Raw genomic sequence first — 24154 nt, 5'->3', positions numbered from 1 at the left:
ATGAATGAATGAATGATCGTTTTAAGGCCATTTTCCCTGCTAGAGCGGGGGTTGGCCTTGCGGGCCCCATGAGCTCATGGTTCCCTGTTTGAGGCAATATTTTTATGGCCGGATGCCCTTCCTGAAGCCAACCCTTGGTCGCCTCTTACGATGCGCAGGGATACGGTGTACCTATTCTAAATCGGGGTACACACCGGGATCATTCATCCCAGCAAGCTGGTACTCAATTTGCCGACCTCGGAAGGATGACAGGCTGAGTCAATCCCCCTGGCGTTAATTCAATTAATTCAAATTAATTCGACCTATGACATCATAATTATCATTAAAACATTCTACAGGTGGAGTTGCACCTATGGTGAAAATGTCCTGTCGATCGGACCAACGGTTGCAGAGAAAATCATATTTATTCTGTGTGGACGAACAAACAGACAAACAAACAGACTCAAATGCAATACCCTCTCCTCAGGCGAGGGTAACTAGAAGTCCAGAATGGCACTCGGTAGAGTGCATATACCTTTGCCAGGCTGAACAGTTTACATTTTGTATTCCACCGATAGGCTGCATCGAGATCCGGACCTGAACCAACATCGAATTGGCTTCTTGTCAACTAACCAATTCTCATCCACCTAGTTTTGTCATACCTATACCTATATATAGTTTTTTTGAAATATGCTATATATCGCTTTAATCCCCATCTCTCCATGGTGAACAATCACTTTAAAAATTAAAAATATTCTCGTATCCGGACCCGGATTTAGATCTTCACCAAAACCAAATATATTCGTTCTTGTAGCACGTCCAACCTGCCCACCTAACCTGGTGTTGGCTTAGCGGCTAGGGTGCCAGCTTAGGATCCAAGGATCCTGGGTTCGAATCCCGGTCGATCACTGAATTAACGCCAGGGGGGTTGACTCAGCCTGTCATCCTTCCGAGGTCGGCTAATTGAGTACCAGTTCACTGGTAATTCCCTGTGTGTCGTAAAAAGGCGACAAACAGGGTTGGCGGCAGGAAGGGCATCCGGCCGTAAAACATTGCTTCAAAAAGGGGACCAAAAAAACAACAACAACCACGGTCCCCGAAAAAGGCCAACCCCCGCTTTGCGGGGAAAAATGGCCTCTAAACGGTGGTTTGGTCCACAACCACAAATGAGGTCCACAAATTTTGGTCGAATCCATCCACAACCTTTTGAGATATTCTGCTCACAGACAAAGTAAACAAGAAATAAGCCATTCAGAGCACGATACTTATGGTAGCGCCAAAACAAATTTGACCTCAAAAATAATTGGTGGTTAAATTAAATGACCAAATATGTAAATCCTCTTCAAATATCAAGCCATTGGGATAAAAATGAACGATTTTAGAAATTCGGCCTATGCTGACCTTTTGACCTTTAGGCCTCAAAAATAATTAATTGTTGAATTCAGTGACTCGATATGCAAATACTCTTCAAGTTTCAAGTCATGGGATGGAAATTGAGGATTTTAGAGATTTCACACATTGTTGACCTTTGGCCTATGTTGACCTTTTGGCCAATGTTGACCTGAAAATAATTGGTGGTTGAATTCAATGACGTGATATGCAAATCGTCTTCAAATTTCAAAATAATCAGATTTTATTGCTTTATGCAGTATTTGCTTCAAATAAATATTGCTTCAAATAAAATAATCAAAATTTTATTTTATTCAAATTTCAAAATAATCAATCAAATAATTCAAAATAATCAAAATAATCAAATAGCGAGCAGCTCCAGAGGCACACGAAGAAGGAGCAGTGCTTTATGCAGCTTTTTTGCAAATGTTTCCCGCACCTGAAAGCACTCATCCTGATGGTAAGGATTTTAGTTAATTTGACGAAGTTGTTGACCTTTGACCTCAAAATCAATAGGCTTCTTCCTTATGACCAACTCCACCATTTGGTGAAGTTTAGTGAAGATTGGTTTCAAATTGTGACCTGTAGGCAAATTGATATACAAACAGCCAAAAACAGACACACAAACAGAATAACGCATGCAACCAACCAATATACTGAACTGCACGTGAAAATCTATGATTTTCGCAAGTAACAAACAGACAGCCAGGGGTGAAAACATAACCTCGTGGCAAAGGTAATGAATAAGGACAAGCTCACCACTTTGCAAGTCATGTTTCTGGATATAACTGCGTCGAGTACTGATGTTCTGTTTCACACAAACACGTGCATGTGTGCAGCACTTAAGGACAGGATCCTTTGCTGCCAAAGAAAAGATAGCGAGCAGCTCCAGAGGCACACGAAGAAGGAGCAGTGCTTTATGCAGCTTTTTTGCAAATGTTTCCCGCACCTGAAAGCACTCATCCTGATGGTAGACAAACTACAAGTCAATCATCTTGAAGATACACACGCCAGAAAATGAGGATACCAGTATCTCAGTCGAATTCAGATTACATTTTCCATTGTTCATTAACAATAAGAAGAGCTCCATATTTTATTATTAAAAAGGAATGACAAAAACAAACCTTTCTTTCGCAGTTCACTAAACTTGCTCATCTCACTCCCTCGTTATTATTATTCTTTTTTGACAGACTCAATTATCGAGCTTCTTGTTGCATTGCAGTCTACATCAGAATCTCACATTCCCCATAATCCCTGCCCCGTCCTGTGCCTTTTTATTCTTATACAACGTCAAGACTCGTGGGAGAGCGAGAACACAGAACGGACCAGGACATAACTGATGGACGCAACAGGACGTTGATGGTGAACTGCGTGCACCCTGCAGAACAAAAGGATAACAGGATAAAGAGGAGGGGGGGGGGGCAACACCTGGGTTGAGGAACAAAATAGAGGGAGCTTGGACAAATAATGGATGTGGGGAGCAAAATGCACGGGGTAAACAAGGTGCATACCGAAGCAAAACTGGAAATTTGGAAAGGGGTGGACTTGAGGGGGAAATTGGGTTAACCACGGTAGACGAGATCATGGTTTTGGATGGGGAGGGGGCAAGGAGATGATATTAGATGGTGGTGTACAGCTGTATTGAATATCAGAAGGGAAGAACGAGATTGCAGAGAATGTGGAAGTTGGTTCCAGAGGCAGGAAAAAATGGAATGAAAGAGTGGAGGTGAGCATTGATCCTGGATTTTGGGAGTTTAACAAGGAGGGTTACTGGCAGATTTGTGCACCCTGCAGACACCTGGGAGGGACAGAGCCAAGAGAGGCAGAGAGTGAAAGACCAAAAAGGAGGCAGTCAAATCTAGAGAGGCCACTGACCTGTCTGTGATGCAGGAGCAACAAATCTGCTGGTGAAGGAAATGTGCTATAATAACAGAGTTTGATACCATGAGTGAATTGCACACATAAAACACTATTTTCATTGAAACTGTTAACTTGTGAATACAAGACCGAATATTTTTCCTTTTGCATGAAACGCAAATTAAAGAGATACTGGAGCAATGAGATGGTCAGGCCATATGCAAGCATAATGTCTTCGTTTTTAATAACTGCCTGAGGTTTATCCATAACCTTTCTGGGGATGAGATGATGAAGTTTGTAATGATGGATAGTGCCTTTTCTGTGTTTAATAGCTCAAATATGTTGCAATATGCCACTGCTGCAATGCAAACAGCAATATGACCAATGATCGTTGAACATTGGATAACACTTTCTTTTTTTTTTCGTATATGAAATCCTCGTGTCCTATGAAATCCTATGAAATCCTTTGTATATGAAATCCATTAATCACACAAAAAGACAAACCGACACACAAAACACAAAAAACAAGGGGGGCGGCAGACAAGATGGGGAGAGAGGGGGAAGGACACAAACACAACATTTGAGAGCAGGGACATCGGGAGGATTTGGGGGGAGGTGGGAGAGGAATAAAACATATGAACACTGCAAGGACTCTGGGGTGAATTACCGGGGGTAGAAAAGATCAAGGTTTTCGATGGGGGAAGATAAGAGATGGTGGTGAACAGCTGTTTTAAAGACCTGGAGGGAGGAGTGGGATTGAAGGGAGTGGAGGAGTTTGTTCCAGAGGCGGGAGAAAAGGGGAATGAAAGAGTGAAGGTGAGCAGAGAGCCTAGACTTTGCCAGTTTAACCATAAGAAGGTTGTAGGCAGATCTTGTGCGACCTGAAGGAATATTGGGGGGACAGCACACAGAGAGAGCTGGGGGAGCAAGGCCAGAGAGGAGTCGGTAGAAGACAGAAAGACCACCAACCTGCCTGCGGTGAGTGAGTGAAAGACCCTCGGAGTTGACTACATCGCAGGAGATTCCAATGATTCTGAAAGCTTTGGCCTCAACAGCGTGAAGCCGAGCAAGGTGTGAGGCAGGAGCACCAGCCCAGAGGGGGGAACAGTATTCCATTGAGCTGCGGATGAAAGCCTTGTATGTGGTGAGGAGCTCAGGTGTGCCAAGGAAGGACTTCGCACAACGGAGGATGCCCAGTCGGCGACTGGCTTTGGAGGCCAGCTTGGAAATGTGGTTTTCCCAAGAAAGATCATGGCAGATAGTGAGACCGAAAAGCTTGAGTGACAGAACTTCTTGGAGAGGATTGTTGAGAAAGTAGATGGGAGGGTTGTCCAGTCGGTCCTTTCGGAGAGACATTGTAAGAGTGTGAGATTTGTCAGGATTGAAAGACATGTTCCACTTGTTTGACAAGTCTGTGATTTTGTCCAGGTCTGCAGAGAGTGAGGAGGCTGCAGACTGCCGATCTGAGGGATCAGGAATGGAGCGGCAGATAGTGGAGTCATCAGCAAAGAGATAGAGAGGATTTTCCAGAGAGTCGGAGAGGTCATTGATGAAGACCAGAAATAGCACAGGGCCCAGAACACTACCTTGGGGAACTCCAGCCAGAACAGGCAGGGAAGATGAGAGAAATCCATTCAGGGCCACACGTTGCCTATGACCAGAGAGGAAATCCGCAAGCCATGAGTGGAGATTTCCCTGAATACCATAGGAGGTGAGTTTGGTGAGCAGAGCTGGGTGCCAGACCGTATCGAAGGCACGTGATATGTCAAGTGAGACAGCTCTGATTTCCTGTTTGGCATTGACGACCTCCATCCATTGTTGAGACAGCAGAAGCAACATGTCCAGAGTAGAATGACCTGGTCTGAATCCAAATTGATGATCAGAGATCAAGCCATTGGAGAAGAGGAAGGATTTGATATCTGAAGCAATGATGGATTCCATGACTTTGCTGATAATTGGGAGCAGGCTGATTGGTCTGTAGTTGCAAGGATCTGTTTTTGCACCTTTTTTGTGTAAAGCGGTAATGTTTGCTGATTTCGAAGATGCTGGCAGATGACCTTGAGCAAAAGAGAGGGTGAAAAGAACAGAGAGAGGGTGAGATAGAGCGGCAGAGCAGGATTTTAGGACCCGAGGGCTGATGCCATCTGGTCCAGTTGCAGAATCAGAGTCGAGGTTTGATAAAAACTTCTCCACCTTGTCAGGAGAGAAGGACACAGAGTCCAGGAGCAGTTGGGTTCGACTGGGAAAGGTGGGAACAGAGAGAGATGGGTTTGGGACACAAGATTTTGAGGCAAACACAGAGTTGAGGCATTCGGCTTTGTCACGTGCAGTGTCAACTGTGTAGCCATTTGAGGTAAGGGAGGGGATGGAGGGGGAACAAACCCCAGAAACGGATTTGACCAGACGCCACCAGGATTTGGAGGAAGGAGACAGGTTTGAGAGTTCAATCTTGAGTGTGGAGAGATAGTGCTTCCTGGCACTCCTGAGGGTAGAAACACACTTGTTTCGAGCTTGGTGGAAGGAACTGAGATTGCCTTCAGTTGGATTTGCCTTCCAAGACGCAAAGGCAAGTTGTTTCAGGGCAACTGCCTCACCACAAGATTCAGTGTACCATGGACGGGAGGAAGGGTAAGACAACTGAAGACGAGATGGGATAAATCTGTGCATGAGAGAGAGCAGTTTGCTTTGGAAGAATTCCCAGGAAGAATTGATGTCAGAGGCATTAGAGATGGGAGACCAGTCCAGTTGATTGATGGCTGCTTGCAGACCGTGCCAGTCGGCCTGAGTGAAATGCCAGACTCGTCGGCGCTGAGGAGGCTCTCTGAGAATGGCCAGTGAGATGTCCACTTTAACAAGCACATGATCAGAAGAACCGATTGGAGCAGAAGAAGAGCAGCAGACATTTTTTTATTTTTTTTATTTTTTTGTATACAAGATCGAGGCTCGTGAAAGAGCGAACATTTATCACACAGAAAGACAAACCGACAAACCGACACATAACCGACACATAGAACAAATAACATCGGGAGCGGTAGACAAGATGGAGAGAGAGGGGGAAGGACACAAACACAACATTTTAGAGCAGGAACCGAGAGACATGGAGACATCGAGAGATCTGTGGGAGGGAGAGGGCTTTGGGGGGGAGGCATGGGAAAGGGGGTGGGAAAGGCATAAAACATATGGACACTGCCAGGACTACCAGGAAAGAAGTTGGAATTACAAACAAGGTGGATCTGGGGTGAATTAGTGGGGGTAGAAAAGATCAAGGTTTTGGATGGGGGAAGATAAGAGATGGTGGTGAACAGCTGTTTTAAAGACCTGGAGGGAGGAGTGGGATTGAAGGGAGTGTGGGAGTTTGTTCCAGAGGCGGGAGAAAAGAGGAATGAAGGAGTGAAGGTGAGCAGAGAGCCGAGATTTCGGCAGTTTAACCATCAGAGGCTTGCTGGCAGATCTTGTGCGACCTGTAGGAATATTTGGGGGACAGAGCACAAAGAGAGCTGGGGGAGCAAGGCCGGAGAGGAGTCGGTAGAAGACGGAAAGACCACCAACCTGCCTGCGGTGAGTGAGTGAGAGGCCCTTGGAGTTAGCTTCATCACGGGAGATTCCAATGATTCTGAATGCTTTGCTTTCAACAGCGTGAAGACGAGCTAGGTGTGAGGCAGGAGCACCAGCCCAGAGGGGAGAGCAGTATTCCATTGAGCTGCGGATGAAAGCCTTGTACGTGGTGAGGAGCTCAGGTGTGCCAAGGAAGGACTTCGCACGACGGAGGATGCCCAGTCGGCGACTGGCTTTGCAGGCCAGCTTGGAAATGTGGTTTTCCCAAGAAAGATCATGGCAGATAGTGAGACCCAAAAGCTTCAGCGACAGAACTTCTTGGAGAGGATTGTTGAGAAAGTAGATGGGAGGGTTGTCCAGTCGATCTTTTCGGAGAGACATCGTAAGAGTGTGAGATTTGTCAGGATTGAAAGACATGTTCCACTTGTTTGACCAGTCTGTGATTTTGTCCAGGTCTTCAGAGAGTGAGGAGGCTGCAGACTGCCGATCTGAGGGAAGAGGAATGGAGCGGCAGAGAGTGGAGTCATCAGCAAAGAGATAGAGAGGATTTTCCAGAGAGTCGGAGAGATCATTGATAAAGACCAGAAAAAGCACAGGGCCCAGCACACTGCCTTGGGGAACTCCAGCCTGAACAGGAAGGGGAGATGACATTTGCAGGGAAGTTACTGCATGTTGTTGTTTTCCTATAGTCATGAGTGTTCGCCGGTTGGTAGTAATCTCCTTTAAGAGGTGTCAACAGGCACCATAGAATATTATATTCTCACATATTTGTTCCAAGGGCCACTCATTGAAGGATTGCCACGAAACCCTGGTCAGCCTTCATTTTTAACACATTTGTTGTAATAATTCGTGTTATCACTTTCAAAATCTCAGTGAGGTTCTGCTTCATCACACCAGCTGCTCCAAGTATCACCAGCAGAATATTGGCACTCTTCAGCTTCCAATTTCTTTTCACTTCGTTTTTCAGGTTCTCATACTTGGCCATTTTTCAAAATATTGCATTATTTTTCTAATTACTGAAATTCACATTTCAACTTGGCGGGCATTTTTGACGAGTGTGAGTTGAGGTGGTCCAGATTCATATGGCAAAAAATATATATATATTTAATATATTTGTGAATTTTTCAAAACTGGACATACTTGGACATTTTTCAAAATATTGCATTATTTTTCTAATTACTGAAAATCACATTTCAACTCGGCAGGCATTTTTGACGAGTGTGAGTTAAGGTGGTCCAGATTCATATGGCAAAAATATATATATAATAATTTCTGTTGGCTGTAGGCACCTTGCTCCTCTATATCAGATGACTCTACAACCCAAAAGGCAACGAGATCAGAGGTAATTTAGAGGTTGTGCCAGATTATCGTTTTTTCATCCAATTTCTTCAAATTTGAAATATTTTTCTTCAAGTTTGGATCACAAGTATTGTTCACAGGATTGTGGTTAGTGTTTTAGCCTTCTGTCAAAAGTTATCGGCCAATTTGCTTCAGACAAAGCTAAAATGTACATGAAGCGTGGCTGTTGCACAAGCCAACATTTTTAAACCGATGGTTCAGTTCATTAAAAAGTCAACTTATGGCAAAACCTCGAAATGTTACTGAAATAAGGTAAACTTTGGCACAAATACTTTTTAAGCAACACCTAACAGGGGTGACTATATCCAAGATTAAAATTCAGAATTTCATTTTTGGACCACCCTAGATGATTCATTCTTAACAAGTCTTTAGCAAAAACTGACAGGATAGATGCTATTGTTTTTGGCCTGCATGACAATCCAAATTACTCTTTGGCAATTTTTAAAAGCACCAAGGTGGGAGAAGAGAATAGAGGGGTTGCAAACAATTAAAAATATCAGATGTGAGCATTTAGGTCGGATACACTAAATGTTCCACAAACTCTCCGAGTTTAACAAAAGGGGAAAAAGTCTGAAGTGAATAGTGATAAGTATGAATTAAAATCAAAGAGATTGTCAGTTCAGGATCCACGAGACAGGCCAGTACATAAGGCAATATGAAGGTAGATGGAGGACGAAACACCAAGATGTGCAACAAAGTTGCATGTGATAGTCTGGCACCACACCATGATCTCCAAACCCTCTGTTTATGGCATCCAAGGCCAACTCCTCTCATGGATCACTGACTTCCTCCACTCCCACAGTCAGTGTTTAGCTCTTAATAGTATCCTCTCATCTCTTCTCCTTGTCAAGGCTGGAGTGCCCCAAGGCAGTCTTGGGCCCATTCTTGTTGCTCTTCCTCATTAATGAGCTATTATTGATTACCTGGAAAATCCTGCTCATCGCTTTGCTGATAATTCCACCCTCTGCCATATCATCGCTCATCCTTTGGACAGGCAGGCAGCAGCCTCTTCCTTCTCTATAGACCAGACCTTAATGGAATCAGGAACTGATCCAACACTTGGAATATGTCTTTTAACCCCGACAATTCCCACACTCTCACTCTGTCTCTCCGAAAGGACAATGTGGCAAACCCTCTGATCTACTTCCCAAACAAACCACTTGAATAGGTTAAGTCACTCAACCCTTTCGGCCTCACCATCAACCATGATCTTTCTTGGGCAGACCGTATTTCCAAGATTGACTCCAAAGCCAGCTATAGACTGGGCATCCTTCCTCATGCAAGATCTTTCCTTGGCCAATCCACAATTTTGACAACCTAAGCAAATTTATGGAGTACTGCACCCCCTTTGGTCTGGTACCCCCACATCTCACATCTTGCTATTCTTGGTGCTGTGGAAAGCAAGGCCCTCAAAATCATTGGGATCTCCCACAATGAAGCTGATTGTCTAGGAAAGTTACTTTCACATTGCAGACAGGTTGGTAGCCTCTCCCTTCTCTTGGCTCTGCCCCTCCTAGGTTTCTGCAAGGCGTACATAGTCTGCCGGTAACCTTATTCTTGTTAAACTCCCAAAATCCAGGCTCAGTGCTCACTTTCACTCATTTGTTCCTCTTTTCTCTCGCCTGTAGAACCAACTTCCTCATTCTGTTCAGTCCCATTATTCCCTCCAGAACATCAAGACAGCTGTTCTCCACTACCTCAGGTCATCCCCCTCTCCATCATCTCTTTTTGTTTGTTAGTTGGTTGGTTTGTTCGTTTTATGTTTCTTCCCAGCTTTCCTCTTCCTCTTCTGGTTGTGTTTTGTTCAGCTTGCATGTAGCTTTATCACCCCAATTTGTCCTTTCCCCTCACCGCCCCCCCCCCACCCCCACCCCCTTGATCTCACTCTCACTTCTACACTGCTGATTGGTGTTTCCCCCTTCCCATTTTGTTCCCTTCCATTCTGCTATAGCTCTTCCACAAGCCTCAATCACGCATCGAAAAAAACTACTGTCGAACTGTTGATAATTATACCAACAACATCATTCCAATTCCATTAGGTTAACTTAAAAAAACAAAAAAACAAAAACAAACAGCAAACATTACTTATAACAAATATTCCCACTCACATTGATCATTAAAGCAAGATGCTGTATATCTTTTTGAGAAAGCATGCGATAATAGCAAGGTTCTTGAGAAACCTGAAGAAGGGCCACGGCAGCTCCAAGCCGCATATGTGCTCGACTCGCCAAACTAACAAAAGGGAAAAGAGTATATTTTAGTCCTCTTAGTATTTTGTAATCATCTGGAATATTAGTCAGTACAACAAACTATGACAATGAAGCAAAGCTACACACACAAAAAGGTACCATAATGAAACGTTACTAAGAACCACCTTTAGAGGCCATTTTTCCCCGCAGAGCAGGGGTTGGCCTTTTTCGGGCACCGTGGTCCCTTTTTGAAGCAATGTTTTATGGCCGGATGAAAAAATGAATTATGGCATAATGAAACGTTACTGAAATGCAGAATTTAAAATTTCTCAAAGTTTTGCAGAATTTTTTGCATATGTGCCAGGAGATTACTTTACATACTTTGCTGTGCCTTTGTGTGTACAGCTGTTCTGACATGAGTTTTTTGTTTTTTTTTACATCCGACAGGAGGTGGCTCATGCTTTCTGTTTCTACCTCGCAGAATCTCCACTTGTCTGATTGCTCAGTCTTGCCATTTTCTTAAAGCCATTGGTTTAGTGTCCTTGATCTTGCAGGGTATTTAGAATGATTTGTTCTCCATCCCAGTTGAGCTGCCCTCCTCTTAGCCATTCCAATGAGCATTCTTGGCCTATTTTTGTACTCTGGAATGTTGTGGGTATGGTTCCTTACCAGGCTCCTGTCTCATTTCTGTATATACAATTTGTTGAATGCATGGAAATCGCTTCATGTGATTATAGGTACATACCAATAAGGTGTCTAAAGTAAAATTTCATCCCAAGATATTGCATGTTAACATCCTTTTTTCTCACCCAAGACATCCCAAGGAACAAAAAGACACCAACCAAGTGGAGAATTGGGGGTGGGTGGGGGAGGGGAGTGCACGGTCGCCTTGTCGGCCAGCACACGGATCCAAGTAAACTTCCACTAAACGTTTGTCTTTGTTCAGAATCCACCCGGTGAACCTACGCACTTTTATTGTGAACTGAATTTCCACGAAACATCACAACATAGAGGCATTGGGGGAGGTGGATTCTGTTCAATCATACAATCTTCGCAATAGCCCACTCCTCCACCATTTTAACTCGCACTCCACCTCCACAAGCTCCATCCACGACCATTGACGGTAAGTACAGTACTTGACCAAGTACTTGACATGTTACGTTTTTATTAATATGATTTTATTTACTTTTTTTGTTTGTTAGGGACTGTATATTATTTTATAATTAGGATGTCATTGAATTGAATTTTGTACAAAAAAAGAAGTTTTTTTTGGGACTCATTAGTGGTGTTTTTAGTGCAAAATTTTTTTTGACTTAGGACACAATAAATGTTATTTACATTAATTTCAATGGGCCAATGTTGTTTCCGACATTTCAATGGGTCAAAGTTGAATGAAATCCTGTACTGGTCAATATAATTTGCATTGTTGGTTTATAAAGAGTTGATAGAGGCATTTGCTGGCAAAGTCATGAAAATAATATTTTGTGTTTTGTTAAGTACAATTTGGTTACTATCCTGATCAAATTAACATTATTTTTGACTACAATTGATTAGCAAAAACAATACAATTGTTCTACTGATTGATGTACAGCAGTTAAGATCAATCAAGTACGATACATTCATAAGAGAGTTGTAGGGAAACAATGGTGACACGGTTCTCGGATTTGATTCCGAAAACTTCAATACTCTGCCAAACAGCAATTTGCTAAATAAATATCGTTCTCACCTGAGATATCCCCAGTTTTCCACGACGCCTTCAGTACGAATCACCCAACAAAATAAATTGAGAATCAGTTTTGCTTTGTTGTCTGTGACATGCTGACTGAGCAGCCATAATGTAAGGCATTTCAATCCTTGCAGCTGTAAATGAATGCAAGAGAAGTGAAAGTCAGATCGAAATTAGTTAACATCAAGCACTATTTATTTATTCTGTAAACAAATGTGGTGGATATTTTAACACCTTCTTAGACTGTGTGCATCATGCACACACACATCAAATCCCCTTGTCCTCCCTCCTCCCTCACTTTCCTCCTTCTGGTACAAATAACATATTGATAAAGGTTTGAACAAACAGGAAATGCAAAGTACTGTATTTGCTTGCATTGTCACAGCAGAGTATGACTAAAGTGGGTTGGAAGTTCTATTCACAAAAATATTTTAATGCGAAGTTAACCTTATGTTAATCCTCTCTGAGTGTTCATCAATTCAATCATGACTGGTGATGAAGTCATATTTGTGATGGGTACAAGAGTGGGAGACGAGGCCGATAGCCACTGAGAAGCATGGGCGGACTGGCCATAGGGCATTTGGGCAATGCCCGGTGGGCTGGGACCGCTGGGTAAAAAATGGGCCGCTGGGCTGGATAAAAAAACTGCTGAAAAAAAATTTGTCACGGAAAACTTCTGTCTCCATCCCCGGGGATTCCCCGCTAAATATCAAAAGTTCAAAAGGTCGCCCCTGACGCCTCATTATAATTACTAGCAACGGTACCCGCCCAGTAACACGTACCAGAGAAAACAAATCGTTTGCGCAATCTCCAATATTCGATGTGTTCACGGTTTGAATTACGTAATGTAACGTTTGTGACGATGTTTGTGACTTTTGTGTTCACGGTAGTGTTTGATGTGACGGTGTGAACGTAATTTCGTAATGTTTTTCGTTTTTATTTTCGTAATCGTTTAATGAACGTAAGAATAATGTTTATGATCATTAGATGAATGAATGAATGTTATGACTTATGAATAATGCCATGGCATCGCGTTGGCAGCAGTGACAATATAAAAATGTTTGCCAATAACTTCAAAGAGAGAAAAGGAACTTTTATCAGCAATGTCGTGTATCCTGAAGTTCGAAGCTGAAGAAGAGGAACCGTACAAAATCATTCAATTTTTTTTTCTAAAAAAAAGTGTACAGTTGATATCACGAATTGAAACCTCGATGCAATAATATTTACTGATATGAACAGTGATGTGGTTTTTTAAAAATTGAAATTCTAAAAATACTGTTTAGATTTTGATGATTTGCGTGTGATATTTAAAATAAATCGCGCCTCCTAATTGAAGCCCCGCCCTTAGGGCGGGTACCGTTGCTCGTCATATATAATGGCGACACAACAATTTTTACCGCTTTGCTTTGAAGAACGGGAATGAAGGGGGAGGAGTGTGTTAATATGTCTGGTTGAAGGCTGTGGCGCTGTGAGGTGAGGGGGTTTTAAGCCAGATTTTAGTCTTACAGCCGCCATGTTGGTGCTCACTGTCACTGCGATGCGAAGCGAAAGACGCCTCAGAGCTGTTTCATTCACAATCGCTATGTCGTATGTACTCCCGATACGTGTTTCCTTCATTGTAAAAACTACCAAATCAACAGTTAAAAGGATTTTGAGCCGATAGGCCAAGTAAGTTTAGATAGGTCTACTCCCTACTGATCTAGTATTGATAACAATGTCGCGAACTGACTTACGATGCAAAAAAAATAAAATTTCAGCATCTGCATCTGTAACCAACAATAGATAAAGCAAACCAGAAGAGAAGAATGGGTCATGGTGGAGTGAGTGCAGATGATGGTGCAGCAAACATGCAGGGGTGCTACAAAGGTTTCAGTACTCTGCTATCAAAGGAAGCTCCAATGCAGATCCATGTTTGGTGCCACGCACATGTGTTAAATCTCGTTGTGACCGAAGCTAAAAGTGTTGTGGTGACTAGCGCATCACTGTTCTCACTACTGAATGACATTGCAGTATTCTTTCGGGAATCTTATCAGCGAATGAACATCTGGAGTCGACACTCTACTACTGTGAAACGAATGGGAACTATCGGAGAAACTAGATGGTGGTCAAAGGATGCCGCCTTGAAGAAGGTTTTTGGTTCATTCAACAACCCAATTGGAGCGCTTTTCATGGAAGTTATCACCACTCTTAATGCCATACTAGTTGCTGACCAGATCCAAGCAGCTGTTAAGGCCAAGGTGAAGGGATACATTGCCAGTCTCCTGCAGTTTGAAACAATTCTGACTGCACAAGTATATCTGCAAGTATTCTCCCACACTACAGCGCTCTCCAAGTATCTACAAACTGTGCAATTGGATCTGCTGACTGTGCACCGGTTGGTGGATGAATTGCTAGAGAATATGCAGATGCTACGGGATGACTTCCAAGCTTGTCATGATGCAGCTGCAAAGTTTGTTCAATGGGCTAATGACCAGCTGGATGAAATGGATGTAAATCTTGTTATGGAAGAGTCCCTTCCTATAAAACGGCAAAGACAGCACAAACGTATTGATGGCGAACTGTCCATAGATGAGGCTACATCAGCTTCTGACCCATTAAAGAAGTATCGCATTGAAGTGTACAACCGAATAGGGGACACTATTGTGAGCAGCATTGAGCAGCGGTTTGACAGATCAGCAACATCAACATTGTATGCTGATCTCTCACTTCTTCACCCAAGGAACTTTGATCAAGTGCCATCGGGAGCTATGGAAGAGCTGCATAAACATTTGCTGAGATTTGATGATGGTGTCACTGCGGAACAACGACGAAAAGAACTGCGAAGCCTTGTAGAACAATGGTCAACACTGAAACAATCAGAAGCAGATGCTTATACAGTGCAGGAGGACAGTGAGTCTGAACAGGACAGGAAGACTCTGCCAAGTACATGTAAGTCATGTAAAGCCTGTCCTCTCTGCTGCTACAAGGTGCTCCTCAAGTTGAACCTCTTCACTGATGCCGACAAGAGCATTGGGCTTGCCTACAAGCTGCTGCTTATGCTGCCTGTGTCACAAGTGGCATGTGAACGGCCTTTCTCTGCTTTGAAGAGAATCAAAAGCCGTCTGCGAAGTACAATGACACAAGAACATCTTGAGGCGTTCATGTTGATGTCTGTGGAAAAATGGATCCTGGCCAAACTTGAAACTAAGGATATCATTGATGGTGTGCCTGCCAGAAGCAGCGAACTGCGCAGGCACCTACTCTCTTAGACATGACATGTGCTTGTGTTACTGAAAATAAATTTAATTTTTAGTGGATTTTATTTAGTTTTTTTTTTTTTCAAGCATTTCGTCTATTTTCTCAGATAAGCAACATATAAATGAATAATGGGCCGACCGAGGTGAAGGATGCCCGGGCCGGTTTTAAGACCCAGTCCGCTACTGCGTGAGAAGCCTGTCCCTCTTTGGTCACAGTAGGCTGAGATTGGTGTCCCATGTTAAGTGACATCATGCCGTCTCTGTTTTCATAGCCGTTCATGTGTTATTCTTGACCTGTCAGCAGCATCGCTCCCCTTACGGATTGCATTGTGCCATGAATGTCTGTCCTGGGCAATGGTCTCCCAATTTTCCAGTGGGATTTCCTAAGCCTTAAGGTTGTGTTTGATGACGTCTTTGTAGTGAAGGTCCACCCTGTGTCCTACTCTCTGCACCAACCTGATAAAATAGAACAAATTTAGTTAGCCTTGAATCTTCCATGAATACCCAGGGAAGTTGTTTTTTGAGTAGGATGGTCTCCACACTGGGCATGTTTACATGCCTGAGCACTTCTCCGTTTGTGATTTTATCTTACCATGAGATTTCAAGGTATCGGAGATGGTGTTGCTGTACATGTGGCATCTATACAGTGTGAATGTCTTTGCTGAGTACAAGATTATACTGAGGACAATGGCCTGATAGACTTCACACTTTGTAGCAGTGCAATTGCCATGCTCTGACCAGATTCTTTAACGGAGGATTTAAAAACAGAAGTGGCACCCTGAATACATCGGGACATTTCTGCATTGAAGCTGTTGTCAATATATACAATACTGCAAAGATAGGTGAACTTCTCTACCACCTTGGGGATGCCATCGAGCTATGTATACTGTAGGTTCATAGTACTGGTCATTTGGCCTTGGTTGGAAAAAAAACCTCTGTCTTTCATATGTTGATGGTAAGACGAGAGCTTGTGTCAGCAGTAGAAAATGGTCAGTGATTTCCTGGATCTCATCAAGGGAATGCCCTACTAGCACCAAGTCATCTGCATATAGGAAGTTATGTACAAAGATTTCTCGGATCTTACTTTGGCTTTCAGTCCAGCAAGTCTCAGTCTCATCAGATCTGGATTGAATACATACACCGTCTTCAAGGTCTTTGGAGGTGTCCTTAAGCACAGCAGCAAGAAATATTGTGAACAAAGTAGGTGCAAGTACGCATCCCTGTTTGACTACATGGCTGACTGGAAATGGAAATGAAGACAGACTTCCAATCAAGACTTGCCCTTTCATGTCTTGGTGAAACTGACAGACTCTGGTGACAAACTTCTCTGTGCAATTGAGAGTTAATCCTGTCTGCCATAATGTCTGTGATGACAGTGATTCCTGTCTGCTAGAGCTTGTATCTCTTCAGTCTTTTTACTTCACCAGTGATTTTTCATCAGGTAAAGTTGCTCCTGAAGTTTTGCTTTTGCCGACTTGATGCGTTGTGTTGTTGCCCTGGTGGCTGGAGTTGGCAGCATCGCTCCGTAGCTTTGCATTTTTGTTCCAGGAGCACCTACATCTGCAAATTGTTTTCATCAAAACAATCAGTGGAGCGTGGATGTGGAAGCCTAAGGTCCTGTCAGAGATGCTGTAGACTGTTTCCCTCAGGTGGTTCCATTGAACGTCGTTCACATCATCATCAATGCTGATAGGGGTTGGACTGAAAGCATCTGCTAGACTAGTTTGCAAAGCTTGACTTACTAGGGGCTCATTCAGTTTCTCCACATCAAATTTCTTTCTGATTTTATGAGCGTTCTTTCCTCTTAGGAAGTTTTATCTGAAACTTCAGGCTAGCACAGAGTAAAAGATGACCTGTAGAGCACTCTGTGCCTTTCATGACTCAGTTATACAGACATCTGCAAGGTCATGCCTCCGCACAATCATGGATGCCAGCACCTTTAGCATGGATGTTCAGGTGTGCAGCGCGTTTTGGTGAAGTGTGAAGAAAGTGTTGGTAACTGCCAGGTCAGGTTTTGTTTTTTAAGGGGAAAAAGGAAATTTTCAAGCTTACATTTTTCTACAGCAAATGCAGTCAATAAGTTATTACCGTCAGTTTTCCAAGCCGTTACGTTATAATGATGGTAAGTCTATTGTTCTGACCATATAATCATAAAAGATAAAAATTACAAAATACCCATTTCATTATGTAATTTAATATTACACCCCAAAGACAAAGTTGCGTGGCTGTAGTGAATTCCACAACTGCTTCAAATTTAATAGTCATATCGTAGTTCTAGTCGAGTCAGTGTGGCTGTGTCCGATACAAAACATGCTTTTAATGTAGTCTTTACACTTCATAGTCCATTTACAATACATACAGTTTTTCAGCTCCACAACTTCAAATGTTGGCTAAGAGTTGGATTTTTCCTTCAAACTCTTGAACCTTTTCTCCCAGCAATTCATATTTGTCTTTAGATGCTCGTCTTAGAGTGTTGGCCTTAAGCAATTGGATAAAACTATGTAGCTGCTCTGCCTTTTCAGATGATGAATCAGCATCCTTCATCAGTATGGCTACATCACTCTCCAGCTGTTTTCTCTTTCTCCTCAGCACTTTTTTTTTTTTTTTTGTATACAAGATCGAGGCTCGTGAAAGAGCGAACATTAATCACACAGAAAGACAAACCGACACATAAAACAAATAACATCGGGAGCGGTAGACAAGATGGGGAGAGAGGGGGAAGGACAGAAACACAACATTTGAGAGCAGGGACCGAGAGACATGGAGACATCGAGAGATCTGTGGGAGGGAGAGGGCTTTGGGGGGGGGGAGGCATGGGAATGGGGGTGTGGGAGAGGTATAAAACATATGGACACTGCCAGGACTTCCAGGAAAGAAGTTGGAATTTCAAACAAGGTGGATCTGGGGTGAATTAGTGGGGGTAGAAAAGATCAAGGTTTTGGATGGGGGAAGATAAGAGATGGTGGTGAACAGCTGTTTTAAAGATCTGGAGGGAGGAGTGGGATTGAAGGGAGTGTGGGAGTTTGTTCCAGAGGCGGGAGAAAACAGGAATGAAAGAGTGAAGGTGAGCAGAGAGCCGAGATTTCGGCAGTTTAACCATCAGAGGGTTGCTGGCAGATCTTGTGCGACCTGTAGGAATATTTGGGGGACAGAGCACAGAGAGAGCTGGGGGAGCAAGGCCGGAGAGGAGTCGGTAGAAGACAGAAAGACCACCTACCTGCCTGCGGTGAGTGAGTGAAAGGCCCTCAGAGATAGCTTCTTCGCGGGAGATTCCAATGATTCTGAAAGCTTTGGTTTCAACAGCGTGAAGCCGAGCTAGGTGTGAGGCAGGAGCACCGGCCCATAGGGGAGAACAGAATTCCATTGAGCTGCGGATGAAAGCCTTGTATGTGGTGAGGAGCTCAGGTGTGCCTAGGAAGGACTTCGCACGACGGAGGATGCCCATTCGGCGACTGGCTTTGGAGGCCAGCTTGGAAATGTGGTTTTCCCAAGAAAGATCATGGCAGATAGTGAGACCCAAAAGCTTGAGCGACAGAACTTCTTGGAGAGGATTGTTGAGAAAGTAGATGGGAGGGTTGTCCAGTCAATCTTTTCGGAGAGACATAGTAAGAGTGTGAGATTTGTCAGGATTGAAAGACATGTTCCAATTGTTTGACCAGTCTGTGATTTTGTCCAGGTCTTCAGAGAGTGAGGAGGCTGCAGACTGCCGATCTGAGGGAAGAGGTATGGATCAGCAGAGAGTGGAGTCATCAGCAAAGAGATAGAGAGTATTTTCCAGAGAGTCGGAGAGATCATTGATAAAGACCAGAAAAAGCACAGGGCCCAGCACACTGCCTTGGGGAACTCCAGCCTGAACAGGAAGGGGAGATGAGAGAAATCCATTCAGGGCCACACGTTGACTACGACCAGAGAGGAAGTCCGCAAGCCATGCATGGAGATTTCCATGGATACCATAGGAGGAGAGTTTGGTGAGCAGAGCTGGGTGCCAGACCGTATCGAATGCATGTGATATGTCAAGAGAGACAGCTCTGATTCCCTGTTTGGCATTGAGGACCTCCATCGATTGTTGAGACAGCAGAAGCAGCATGTCCAGAGTAGAGTGACCAGGTCTGAAACCAAATTGATGATCAGAGATCAAGCCATTGGAGAAGAGGAAAGATTTCATATCCGAAGCAATGATGGATTCCATGACTTGGCTGATAATTGGGAGCAGGCTGATTGGTCTGTAGTTGCAAGGATCTGTTTTTGCACCTTTTTGTGTAAAGCGGTAATGTTTGCTGATTTCCAGGATGCTGGCAGATGACCTTGAGCAAAAGATAGGGTGAAAAGAACAGAGAGAGGGTGAGATAGAGCGGCAGAGCAGGATTTTAGGACCCGTGGGCTGATGCCGTCTGGTCCAGTTGCAGAATCAGAGTCGAGGTTAGACAAAAACTCCTCCACCTTGTCAGGAGAGAAGGACACAGAGTCCAGGAGCAGTTGGGTTCGACTGGGAAAGGTGGGAACAGAGAGAGATGGGTTTGGGACTAAAGATTTTGAGGCAAACACAGAGTTGAGGCATTCGGCACCTGAACCTCTTCCCCTCTTCCAGTAGTGTGGGGACCCTGATTATTCAGACAGATAATTTATCAGTAAATGTTAGACATTAAAAGACATTACTATAATTTTGTTTTTACAATAATTACAATGTACAATGACATTAATAGACAATGGACAAATCAACACAGTATATGGGATTTTGACCTCAAATCACAATATCGTAAAGTATGTGCTCAGATGTGGGAATTTGGGAAGACCAAATCCAGACAAATTTTTATGATGGTTAACATGAAACAACTTTACATTCTTACCCTTGCTTGTGTTCCATTGCTCAAATTTTCTTTGTCTGTCCAATGCTCATCACTTTCCTTTTCTGGGAACTAAGAAAAAAAATTGAGATCACAATTCTAATATTATTAAAGAGCAGGAAGTGTTGACAAAGTTAGTTTGGTTATTATTGCAGTGCTGTACATTACCTGTAGGATGAAGAGTTTGGGTTTGAATGTTAAGGTTAGAACTGGAGTTAGTTATCGACTCTTTATACTCTTCGACATGAGGAATGCTTTGGCAATCACCACATTTAAAACTGGTTTAATGTTTTATTGAGAGAACGGACAAGTGAAAAGTTAGGCCCACTATTGTAATGGCAGACATTTGCAAATCTTAATGAAAATGTTATTGATGGAGATCATAGGAAACCCCCCCAAAAATCCATAACAACCTCTAAAAGGCTAATACAATTATTTTAAATAAACAATTGAAACAAATTTTGTAATAAATTTTTACACAACAATGAAAAAAAAAACTATTAACTCTTTATACACTTAAAGTATAAATCTTTTGTAGGAAATAAGTGCATAAAGATTTCTTAAAGGTCTATAATATGTATTGCTTGTTCATCAAAATTCTATCCGTCGAATTTACGAAAGGCTTTAGACTTTAGCGAGCATCTTGCTAACCCATGCCTAACCCTTAAACGCTGACAAAAACATCATTGTACACGCACAGCAAAACACACGTTTAAACAGCAATTTACGAATGGGAGCTAAACAGCCGATTAGCCTGTGAAACACCACCCATATCTCCAACATCCAATTTTAAATGATGCACTTGCATAGACTCAAAGGGCTAGATAATTATTCGACCACATTGTATTATTATTGTATAGGTCGATTGTATTATTGTACAATTGTTGGAGGGGATTCAACGCATCGCTCCTCATCGTAGGTTGATCGAGGTCATCTTGCATTAGATTCAGCAGCCAACAAATAGATTCCATCCATCCGTCCATTGAGATTATCCATCCCTCCTTCCACTCATCCATCCATCCCTTCATCCATTCATCCCTCCAACCATTCATCCCTCCAACCATTGATCCCTCCAACCATTGATCCCTCCAACCATTGATCAAGGAAAAGACAATCTGTGAATGGGTACAATCTCTGTATCCGAGCTAGAGATTCCCATACATATGTTGGAACCCATCTGTGGATCGGTCCCATCGGCCGATGGGTCTGACCCATCTGTGGATGCACGAGAAATGACAATGCAGACCCATCGGCCGATGGGTCTGCGCCATCTGCGGATGTGTTGTTCACCTTGAAGGAATGTGTTGACAGAATGGTGCTCTTCAATCAGGTACACAGTCATTGGAATTACATGTGGTAGGAATTTAACAGAGATGATTTTTAAATGTTTAACAGATTAAACTACATGTCACGGACTGCTTTATAAACATTTATGACATCAATTGCTTATTTTTAGGTTCAAATAAATATACTCATCCACCATTGATGCATAGGAAACACAGATGGGTTCACCTTCAAGGTGAACAACACATCCGCAGATGGCGCAGACCCATCGGCCGATGGGTCTGCATTGTCATTTCTCGTGCATCCACAGATGGGTCAGACCCATCGGCCGATGGGACCGATCCACAGATGGGTTCCAACACATATACCACTCTTAGTGGGGCGGCTTAGCCCAAATATTCAAAAGAATTGCGCATTTTGTGATACAAGCACCAAATTTGGCACAAATGTACATTAATATGTTGCGAACATTTTCAGATATTGGGCCACTTGAAATTCTCTCTTTATGTCCGCCATATTGGATTTCAAAATGGCCGCCACTTGAAATCTACATTTGCTATTATCTCTGGACGTAATGCAGCTATTGACTTGATTCTGGTATCTAAATGTATGTTTTTGGGGGCAAGGAATCCAATGGTACCAATTTCAACTTAATATTATCTATCACAGTCTGTTATATAATTTTATTTGGAAATTATCTAGGCAAATATTGGATTCAACACAATACTTTGAAAAGAATGTCTTAGTTCTGTAAATATAAATAAATAAATAAACTATACTAAATCACTAGTAACAACTCAGACAAGCTCATATATACTGGCAGTCTAAAATATAAATTCATATCCCATTAGGAAACAAAGTGACCCATTCATTTGTGTTTTTCATATGCATATTTTATGTAACATTACATTCATATTGTCAATAAATACCAAACATGCATAATCCCCTTTTCCTAGACCCTTTAAGCCATCTTTTGTGTTTCTAGAGTACAGAAATTTCTTGTATAGGCTTCCATCTGTCTTGTTTCCTTAACAATGCACTGTAGCATGTCTTTAACAATGTTTACAAACATGACTCCACTACATGCAGTATATATAACAAAATGTTAACATTATATCATTGTATCGTTGCAGATTCAGAAGACAGTTCCACCATGTCCAAGAGCTTCAGACTAGCTGATGTTGAGCGAACTTCACCATCAACATCACAGCACCTCACCACAACTGACTGGAAGTTATGCCTTATATGTCAAGAGGACAAGACGGAGACACTGACCAAACCTGACCAATCAAAGAGAAAAGACATTGGGAGTGGGTACAGTTCACTCGCAGAGAAATTGGTCAAATTCAGTGAACTTGGAGAGCTTCCAGGATCATTTCACCTGGAAAGACTCGATGATGGTCATGGCATTGAAGCTGCGATGGTTGCACACGGTGCAAAATATCATCAGACATGCAGGCTCCAGTACAACAACACCAAACTGCAGAGAGCACAAAAGAGAGCACTCAAGAAAGAATGTGAGAGCGATGAGGAACAAGCTGCATGCAAACGCACCAGGTTACATTCACGCTCATCGAGTACAGAGAAGAAGGTCCCAGAAAATTGTTTCTTCTGTGAACAACCTGCTGGGGCTGACAGTCTTCGGAAAGCTGCAACATTCCAAATGGACAAACGGGTGCGTGCCTGTGCAACCCTTCTTGGTGATACAGAACTGCTGGGCCGTCTCAGTGGTGGGGACATGATAGCGTTGGACGCCCAGTATCACCCACGGTGCTTGATAGGACTTTACAATCGCACAAGAAAGGCCCAGTCAACAGGATCACAGGACACAAAACAAGAGCGAGCAATGTCGGCAGTTGTCTTCGCTGAACTCGTCCTCTACATTGAAGAAACCAGACAAGATGAGGAGACGGCACCAGTATTCAGATTGGCTGACCTTGTCCAGCTCTATCAGTCCAGAATGGAACAGCTAGGAGTCCAGCTCGACACGAGAGTCCACTCCACACAACTGAAACAGAGACTGTTGGCTCAGTTTCCTGACATGCGGGCACACACCAAGGGGAGAGACATCCTGATGGCATTTGAAGAAGATGTCGGTGCTGCTCTTGCCAAAGCCTGCGAGCTGGACAGTGATAGTGATGCAGTCCATCTTGCCCATGCTGCACAGATTGTTCGCCGTCACATGTTTGGAGAAGCCAAGCCCTTCACAGGATTCCCTGAAGTATGTCAAGAAGAATCTGTGCCACCGTTGCTGCTTGCCCTAGTCAGTATGATCCTAGAGGGACCCAGCATCAAGGAACAGATGGCAGACACTAACCCTGCAGCAATTGCCACAGCTCAGATACTGAAGTTCAACAGCATCAAACACAAGCGAACACGTGGCACCACATCATCCACTAGTGTCAGGCACAGTGTTGCACAGGAGACCCCACTTCCAATATACATAGGGATGATGCTGCATGCTCATACACGCAAGAAGGAATTGGTCGACAGACTGTCACACCTTGGCCTGAGCATCTCCTATGATAGAGTGCTCCAGCTCTCAGCACAGATGGGCAACAGTGTCTGCCAACAGTTTCACAGAGAACGAGTGGTCTGCCCTCCGAAGATGCGTGGCAAAGTGTTTACAACTGCCGCTGTAGACAACATAGATCACAACCCCAGTGCAACAACATCAAAGGACTCCTTCCATGGTACCGCTATGTCCCTCATACAACATCCTTCTTGCACTGGTGA

The 24154-nt window shown here is 43.2% G+C and overlaps 1 protein-coding gene across 1 annotated transcript in view; it reads right to left on the bottom strand.

Moving 5' to 3' along the window:
* The window catches only part of LOC137426526 (sister chromatid cohesion protein PDS5 homolog B), a 253471-nt gene that overhangs the window by 49035 nt on the left and 180282 nt on the right, over positions 1–24154 (bottom strand). The window contains exons 22-25 of the mRNA XM_078774894.1: positions 20138–20206; positions 12055–12188; positions 10248–10371; positions 2128–2332 (exon numbers count right to left, since the gene is read on the bottom strand). Of these exons, the coding sequence (XP_078631020.1) occupies positions 2128–2332; positions 10248–10371; positions 12055–12188; positions 20138–20206 (532 nt within the window). The remainder of the gene's footprint in view (positions 1–2127; positions 2333–10247; positions 10372–12054; positions 12189–20137; positions 20207–24154) is intronic.

Source organism: Myxine glutinosa, chromosome 1 (genome assembly GCF_964187855.1).
Source record: "Myxine glutinosa chromosome 1, kmMyxGlut1.1, whole genome shotgun sequence".
In the NCBI taxonomy this organism is placed as follows: Eukaryota; Metazoa; Chordata; class Myxini; order Myxiniformes; family Myxinidae; genus Myxine; species Myxine glutinosa.
This window is presented reverse-complemented; position numbering and strand designations above follow the sequence as displayed.